Consider the following 9613-nt stretch of genomic DNA (forward strand, 5'->3'; position numbering starts at 1 on the left):
ACTCTCTATTATGGAGGAGAGAAGAACATGGGAAAAAGGACTTGGAAGCCGTGTTAAATTTATCAGCCAACATGTTGTGATAAAGACTTTATTAGTCGGTATCCTATCATTGCATTACACCTTCCAATATAAATTAATAAGGTGTTGAATTTAGTAATACATTAGGTTTTGGTCATTTATGTTTTTCTTCTGTGTAGTTTGTCACTTCAAATGTCATTTACTATTGGTTAGAGTTTGTTCCTCATTTCAATCAACTAAAAAAACTTAAGAAAAAAAATTTATTTTAAAATAGTTTTTAATTTGATATTTACATTTTAATTTTTTTTAATTTTATAATCATTGGAAATGCATAATAAGCTAGTTATCATTAACTAACACAAAAACTATTTAAAATAAGCAAATTACAAACAATTTGATAGAAAAATTAAATACCAAAATATTTAAAAAAGCATTAAGAAGCAATATTTATTCAATCTTTCAAACTCTGTTTGACAAAACATATGGAGTGGCATAAATAGCCTTATTGTTTTTCCATACTGAAGAGTTAAAAAATTAAATGGAAGAGAAGTATTAAGACCTTGGATAATGTATTTTCTATGCTCCTAAGTCATACTAATTGCTGAATATTTTCTCCTCAAGACCATGTAATTGCTACGCTAACAAGCACTTAGGTATCAAACAACCTTTCATTTTGTCTACTACATAAATCCTAACATTTCAAGAGTTGAATTCATCACATAATTTTCCCACTAGCTCACCAAAAACAAACCTGTCGACAACAACTATCACTAAATTTGTCAAATTTTGCTGCTAGTACGAAAAAGCAGAGCGAATAGCAAAGGAGAGTGATCCTTATGAGAAGTACAAAACTTTACTGAAAACAACAGCAAAAATGAGCTCTTACCAAATCCTATAAAATTGAAAAATATATTCACAAAATAAATTAGCTACAATGGAAACTGTTAACATGACAAAAACCATATAGAAATGTGAAGTAGAGCAATGACACTATATATATGTAACCTTCCATTATTCTTTATAGTAGCTCTTTCGCATCACTTAAGAGTCTGAAATATTATCCTTAATCTATGTATATATATTATATAGTCAATATTGTAGAAGCAATTCAGTATTTTTTATTATCATATTGATTCAATTCTCTCCTTTCTTAAGTATTTGTCTTGGTTGAAATTTTTGTTTGTCCTTGATGTTTTACTTGAAGATCAAAAAAGTTAGACAAAACTCAAGAAAATGCTAAGTAATTGAACAATGTCATTGCTTTGGATCTCTATTTGTAAGGCTGATTGAAAAATAATTCAAATGAGAAACAAAAACAAACTGACATTATCACCATTTGAAAACAGATGTCATGCTTAGTATACTATAAAAGTACTAGAATGACACCGATACACAAAAATTACTCATTCAAACGTATTTTATCAAACACTCGAAAGAGAAAAGAACCAGGATAGTTAACATACATTCTATTTGCACTTTGTAGAGTATAAATGCTCAAAGCAACCAGAAAAAGCCTTCGAAATACAAAATGTTTGAGAGATTTTACTCAGCAAGATAACAAAAAATGCTCAACTGGATATAGATATGCAAAGCCATATATATGCAATGCATCACAAAGAATTCAGAAATATCATATGTATATATATACCTTGGATCTTATAATTTCTATGCTTTTAAGTCATACTCATTGCTAATGTTGCGAAAAATAGAACAAAACAATAGCAATAGAAGAAGAAAAACAAAACACACATCGATTTACGTAGAAAACCCTTAACAGGAAAAAAACACAGGCAAATAAAGGCAAACTTTTATTGATGAAAATTGGTACAAAAGGTGAGCAAATAGAGTGTAAAAAAACTCAATACGTCCAAAACCCCCAAAAATATATATATATATATATATATATATATATATATATATATATATATATATATATATATTGCATAGATAGAATAAACTTAAAAATTGGAAAGGTCCGTATCGACCCTCGATCTCTACTACCACCATAGAGCCCCATTTTTTCCCTCTAAATAAATTCACCAAACAGGTCGCACCGCAAGCTTTTCATGTCGGGTCAACAAGAATTTCGGTCACCAACTCTAACAGTCGAAAATTTTCTCTTTTAAGACCATCTGATTACTACACTAACAAACACAACAGCTACAAAACTTCCTTTGATTTTATCTACTATAAAAATTCTAGCATCTCAAGAGTTGGATTCATTTGATAATTGTCCAACAATTATCACACACCAAGAAATCTAATTTCTCACTAACAATCTCAACATATCCATAATAGAAGTAAATTATCAATATAGGTAATGAAATATATATAATCTCTTAAAGCAAGTGGTGTACAAAATACATAGAGATTAATGCCGTACCATAAACAATTATTACAAATTCTGGCTCAAAACAACAGCAAAAATGTTTTCAAAATATGTTTACTAAACAAAACTACAACAGAAAATGTTAACATAACAAAAAAACATAAGGAACTATGAAGTCAAATAGTGACACTATATGTAACACCCCGTCCCAAATCGCACCGGAATCCGTGCACGTTCACCGAGGTTGACTGTTGACCGTTGACCAAAGGGGTCAAAAGTTGACTTTTTGACTCGGTGGGAATTGCGAGTTGACCAGGATACCGTGGCGAAGTGCACGATGCCACGAGTTCGTAGACTGGTAGCACGTCGAAAACGGAGCTACGGTTTGGAAGTTATGGACGAAACAAGTTGCGGTCCAAACTGTCCAAGGGGTGCCGGAGTTGACTTTTTGTTTATGGGGAATTGAGCTTTGACTCATGCATGGTTGTGAAGTGGTCGTCGATACGAGTTCACAGACTAGCGGCACGCTCAAAACGGACATCCGGTTAAAAAGTTATGGACGTTTGAAGTTTACCGGATACCGTATTATTTTAATGTTTTTTTTTGGGTCGGTGAACAGTGAAATGCCACGTGTCAGCTTCTGATTGGTCCACGTGGCATGAACAGTGTCACGCAGGGTTTTAATTTTGAAAAAACTCTCGGGGAAGAGAGAGAAAGAGAGAGAAGAGAGAGAAAGAGAGAGAGAGCCACCGCCGGCCACCGGAGTTTTCCACTGTTCCGGCCGAGTTACTGTACACGCGCCGGACAGAAAGGTTGCCCACCTCATTTCCGGCAAAACCTCCAAATTTCACGGCGAACGGCCGCCGGACGCGCCCGGATCGGACGTCCGAAATTACTGTTCCGGCGAGTACCCGAAAATTCCGGCCAGCTCCAGTCCGCAATGTTCGACCTCCTGAACCCAAATCCGACTTCCGTTTCCGCCAATTCACGACGGTTTGGGAGAATTGCGGAGCCGAAACTCGAAAAGCTTTCCGGCGAGATTCCGACCCCGTCGGGTTCGATCACCGGAAAGTAAGACCGAATCCGTGATCCTCATCACGCGAGCTTCGATTCGGTATATAACTCGTAACCCTTAGATGTCGCTTGGTGTTCGCTCCCCGGGTATCCATTTGGGAATTACCCGAATAAAATATTAATATTTTTGGTTTGTGCACTGTGGTTGTTTAGGTGCACGCGCGAGTAGTGGAGTGGATCCCGAGGAGGATCTTAGTTGATTTGCGCTCTCCAGGTGAGTGACCCACCTTCAAAAATTATTTTGGGCAATTAATTAAATTTAATTGGTATTTAATTTAGTATTTAATTACGCTCATGTGGTGTGGTTTAATTATGGTTTTAATGCGGTTTAATTTAATTTATTTGTTATGCATGAGCAAGGTATGTTTCGGTATTAATTTTACGTGGTTTCAAATGTGATTTCTCGGGCATAATTGGGTTAAATATTTTGTGAAAATATTTGGTTAAATTTTATAATTTATGCCCGCGGTATTTTTATGGTTGCATTTTGTATTTCGAGAAAATTGTGGTTTGTTGTTATCGCTATTTCGTACCGGGTGATTGGATAAAATATGTGGGATGGTGTTTTGTGAAATTTTGGTATACTTCCCACGGTGGTTTTTGGAAAAACGGTACGGTTGGTTGTTTATGTTTATTTTTAGACGCACTCATACAGTATTGGTGTTCTGGTGTATGGTGTATGGACACGTGGTTTAGTACGCGGTTATTATATGGTTTAGCGTGCGGTTATTACTTCACCCGTGAGTTGCCATTGGACCGTGGGCAGGCAAGGTTATTGTTGCGCACAGCCGCCCCCCTCCTTGGCCGGGTGATGGTTTTTAGCAGTCGGTACTGTCGGGACGCCGAAGTGACCACTGCAGGTTTCTCTCTTTAACCTCCCGCCAGTCGGTGCTCGGGACGCTGGGTATCGGAGGGCATCACCGGTATATGGTGTGGTGCGTCAGGTGTAATTGTCGGTGTAATTGCAAATAATGGTTTAAACCCCAAAGGTGTTCAAAATTTATTTATTATAATTTATTATATTTTTATTATATATTTGGGGTATGTATTTATTTAATTGTTGTTGTTAAATTATTTAATCCCTTGGTTTTTGGGAGGTATGCACATTGGGTTTTGCGAAAAGGTTTTAAAAAGGGAACATTTCAAACGGAGCGATTGGTGAGAGTTTTGAGGGAAATCATTATTTTCCAAAGGTTATTATTATTTATTATTAATTGTTGGTATTTGTTCCACTCCTTAATTGTTATTATTTTATTATTATTATCAAAAGGTGTTCAGTAGTTCGGGTTACTCACGGAGATGATTAGCATCTCACACTCTTAAATTCCGTTCCCTTAGGTGCAAGTGGTGGTAGACGTTCTTCCGGAGCGAACCAAGTTTTCCGCTGCTGTTGTGTTTCGAGAAGTTTCTTTGTACTCTTTCATCTCAGTGTATTATTTCTTTTCAGCCTTGTTGTATTTCTGTTGTTTAGCACTTCTTAAAGCTCTGTATACTATTGGAATACTTCTGTTTTATTTATGCACTGGACTGTTGTTACTTTGAGAAGTGCTGGAATTTGTGGAATCAGTTTGTAGTTTGTGGGAGGAATAAGGGGATGTTTTTAGAATTGTGTTTTCAGTACAGGTAAAGTGTGGTAAGTAAATCCCTTAGGGGAGGCTCTGTCGGATTTTCCTTTGGAGGGTCCGGTAGGGTTTCCCTGGGATCAGGGCTGTCTAGGGTTCCGGGAAAGGAATTCTGGACGGGTCCTGACACTATATACCTCTAACCATATATTATTCTTTCTAGCAGCTTTTTCCCATCCTTAAGAGTCTTAAAGATTGTTTGTAATCTTGTTAATAAAGTAAGTCAGTATTTTTTTTTTATTATCATATTCATTTAGTTCTATCTGTTGTTTGTATTTATCTTAGTTGAAGTCCTTTTTTTTTTCACTCACTCTCTCTCTCTCTCTCCCCCCTACAGGAAGCTGAAGAAAATGCAAAGTAAGTCAACATTGCACTATGGATCTCTGTTTTCATGGGCACAGACTGAAAAACAATCAAATGAGAAACAAAAACAAACTGACTTTATCTTGAAATGTAAACAGGTAAAACGCTTAGGGTACAATATATTTAACTTTAAGCACTAGTAATGACAACTGTTTATCTACCAAAAGATTTAATTAAAACATAAAATTACCCCTTCAAGCATATTTTATCAAACAAATGAAAGATAATTACACAAAACAATTGCATCCTCATCATACCTCAAACCATTCACATATGCCAGGCTTTTTCTCCCATACCTCAAAACCATCTATTCATGAGTTTTTTAAACAGCGTTAGTATCGAGGTCAAAGTAGACACTGCCTTCATCCTCGTTAGAGACAATGCTTGTGCCCGGATCAAAGTAGACACTGTTTTCATCCTCATCAAAGTAGAGACTGCTAATACTTGTGTCGATAGGGTTGGCATAAGGTTCTGGTCCAACGAGTTAATGTCAAAGTAGGCGCTACTTTCACCCTCGTCAAAGTGGGTATTGCTAGATTTGGCATAAGGTTCTAGGTTTGACCAAATTGGTTCCATATCAAAGTAGGGCCTAGAACTCCCTGTGCGACAACTTTTCTTGCCTTTTAGAACACTACTTGAACATCGGTCAATATTGTAACAGCCCAGGCTACCCGCATGAGATATTGTCCTCTTTGGGCCTGAAAATCTTCTCACAACCCAGCCCTTAAGGTTTTAAAAGGCCTTTTAAGGGAAAGTTATCCACACCCACTTATAATGAGTTTCATTCTCCTTTCTAACCAACGTGGGACTGCACAATTCTCCCCCCTTGGGGCCCAGCAGCCTCGCTGGCACATCAATTCAGATACTGTCTCTGATACCATCTGTAACAACCCAGATCACCCGCATGAGATATTATCCTCTTTGGGCCGGGAGAATCCTCTTACAATCCAGCCCTCAAGGTTTTACTAGACTTCTCAAGGAAAAGGTATCCACACTTGCTTATAAGGAGTATTTCGTTCCCCTTTCCAACCGATGTGGGACTTCACAAATATGGGGTTGATTACACAACGAAAAATGGGGTTAATTTTCTTTTCTCGTGAGCCTAGACCTCATTATGCCCCATATTTTCTATCCTTTTAGAACACTTGTAGAACCTCAATTAACATCGGGTTGATTGTATTCTCTCTTGCCTTTCTCAATAGTGAGACTTTTCCCCAAAGCCTCAAACCCCAACTCAAACCCACACCTTTTGATCTCCAAATTGTTGACATTTTTGTTGCTTTCCATAAATACGTGGAAAGAAGCCCCAGTGACCTTGCAACATGTAGAGGACCAGTTTGCCCCAAACACATCTCTCAAATTGATCATCACATACCTAATTAAAATGTGTTTTATTTTGTTATTTACTTGAACCGTGTAAGCATCTTCATAATTGTAAATATCACATTCACGGTCATTGTTGGTTGTAAAATTGGGACCGAATTGAATCTTAGTTTTAGGCCCAGAAATTTTAAACTCAAAAACAGCACCAAAAACAATTTTGAAGCAGGGATGATTAATACTAAACCAATCTAGAGGAAGCTGGATGTAGATTGAGTTCCCATGGTGAGTTTGACGACTGAACCACTTTGGGATTTCACATCCTAGATACAATGTTTCAAGAAATTGAATATCCTATGCAACATAGACAATAAAATAATCAAGTCAGTTCATAAATTATATATGACATATATTATACAGAAAGAGAGAGATAGAAATTGAGCATATTTATATATACATACATTTTGAGCAGATAAAATTCTACGGTGTGAACCATCAGCAATTATGTGTGAGTTGTAATCCAAGTTTAAACAATGCTCAAAATTATAAATGACCCCTTTATTTTTATTATTTTGATCATGTTAGGGATCATAATCTTGTGTGGTTGGAGTCCTCCACCTTGATATTGTTTTCAGGGATGTGCAGTGATTTGCAGCCAAACAAGTTAAAGAGGATGGAAGCTCAATTATTGATTTCAATCCAGTACAACCACCAATTTTTAAAAATCGAAGAGATGATGAACTTGTACAATCCTCCAAGATTTTTGGAATCTTTTGCAGGTTTGGGCAATTAGAAAGATCCAGCCATCCCAATGATTTCAACTTCCAAATGCTTTTCGGTAAACTTTTAATTCTTTTGCAATTATACAAGTCTAAATGTGAGAGACCCATGAGACACCCAATTGATGAGGGCACCACTTCTATTGCTGTCCCACACAATCTTAACTTCTTTATATTCAATGGAAGATTTTCTATCCCACATTTCAGATTGCCACAAGCACTTAAATCTAAATCTGAGAGACCCAAAAAAGGACTCATTGATGCAGGCAATAATTTTATTGCTGTCCCACGCAATCTTAACTCCTTTACATTCAATGGAAGATATTCTATGCCATCTTTTAGATTCATGCAATCACTCAAATATAAAAACTGAAGCTTCTTGAGATACCTGAAAAATGAAGGAACTTGAAACAAACGTGTACAACCTCGAAGATTTATACTTCCAAGATTTACAGCCGTACTCAAATTTGGTATTTTAATAAGGTGCTCAGAATAACTAAGATCCATCTTCTTCAACTTCCCATTGGGCTGTCACATGCGCAAACATCCAAACCAAAAAAAAAACCGACAACTTTAATAATTAAACATTACAATATATCTAATATTCATATTTATCTTTTACCCCAAAACAAAATACGCCATATATATATATAACACTAAATCAAGCTAGCATATCTATATGCATACCTGGTGTTCATTCCCAAATAGCTCCACAAGTTGGGTGCCACGCATAACAAGTTCAACAAGATTCTTAGGACTAAAATTTGATGGCAAATATCTTAGAGGGTATGAATCCCACTGAAAATATCTAAGTTCATGGCAAAGATACCCAATACCTGCAGAAGGAAAATATATCTTTTTGCACAATTCTTGATTATAGGGAGCCCATTATAATTTCTTGTAATGATATGTACCCCCATCGCAAAATCTACCATCAAAATGCATTCTAAGAAAGCGAAGATGGCACATATTTGAGAATGTTGTAAGCCCCACATTTACATCTTTTTCAAGTTCAGATTGATTCAATAATATGCCTTCAATGCGAGAGCTTCCCTAACAATCAACTCAATGTTATACTTAAGGATACAATATATAAAGATAATTTATCAACTGCACATTTATACAAACACAAATAAACGTATTAATTAACTAATTTCACTTACCATACTTCGTTCCAATACATGGCAAATATCCTTAGTCCTCCACAATCTACTACGATTTCCAGGTTCTTTGTTTTCATCATAAAGAATAGCCTAACCCATTTGTCGTAGCAAAGCATGCATAGACAATCTATTTTGACATTCAATTATTAATGATTTATCAATGAGAACACTTATTGCTATTGTCGCATCAGAACGCTCACTGCGATGTAGTATGCTTTCCATATAGTCTCTGTCAACTTCACCATCGAAGAAGCATGCAATATCCAGAAATATGTCTTGGATGCTTTTGTCACCTAATCCATCATAACTTATTTTCAACGCTTTTTGAATTTCCTTGTCTGGATCTATTTCCAACTTATCCAATGCCCTTTCCCATTCGTTTATGCTTTTGGAGTAAAGGGAAGAACCCAAGACCTCAAAAGCTAATGGATTTCCATGTGCATAACCTGCTGCACTTTTTGATAAAGCTTCATATCCTGGAAGATCATAATTTTGTCCAAAAGCATGCAAGCAAAAGAGCTTAAGAGCTTTAAAGTCATTTAACCTCTTAACATCGTAAAGTATATCTGCCCTTGACTTAAGCACTTGTGCATCTCTAGTTGTGATAATAATTCTACTTCCATCACCAAACTCATACACTTTAGGTAATAATTTGTTTAATTGGAATATTGAATCCAAATCATCTAAGACGATAAGAACCTTCGTACGACGACATCTACCTTGAATAGGAATTGATTCCATGCTTTGAAAAGTTTTATATTTGAACAGCTCAAAAAGAAGTTTCTCTCTCAAATGAATTATTCCATGCCTTTCATATTCTTCTCTAACCTCGTTAAGAAAGCAGTAACTTTCAAAATGACAATAAAACTTTCGAAATATAGCACGAGCAAGGGTGGTCTTTCCAATACCACCCATGCTATGAAGACCTATGATACGAACATCCAT

The 9613-nt window shown here is 36.1% G+C and overlaps 1 protein-coding gene and 1 long non-coding RNA gene across 2 annotated transcripts; one reads left to right on the top strand and one right to left on the bottom strand.

Moving 5' to 3' along the window:
- Positions 1 to 3337: 3337 nt before the first annotated feature.
- Positions 3338 to 4950, top strand: LOC132803947 (uncharacterized). The gene is made up of 3 exons (XR_009639228.1): positions 3338 to 3461; positions 3575 to 3635; positions 4760 to 4950. It is a non-coding gene; the product is annotated as an uncharacterized LOC132803947 (long non-coding RNA).
- A 2357-nt stretch (positions 4951 to 7307) lies between these two features.
- On the bottom strand, positions 7308 to 9613 carry LOC125418908 (disease resistance protein RPP2B-like). Its single transcript, XM_048463613.1, has 5 exons — positions 8837 to 9613; positions 8669 to 8758; positions 8438 to 8558; positions 8193 to 8341; positions 7308 to 8033 (listed from the first exon to the last, which is right to left on the bottom strand). Exons 1-5 carry the CDS (start codon positions 9611 to 9613, stop codon positions 7308 to 7310), a joined length of 1863 nt encoding a protein of 620 aa, XP_048319570.1.

The sequence above is a fragment of the Ziziphus jujuba genome, chromosome 6, assembly GCF_031755915.1.
Source record: "Ziziphus jujuba cultivar Dongzao chromosome 6, ASM3175591v1".
Classification (NCBI taxonomy): Eukaryota; Viridiplantae; Streptophyta; class Magnoliopsida; order Rosales; family Rhamnaceae; genus Ziziphus; species Ziziphus jujuba.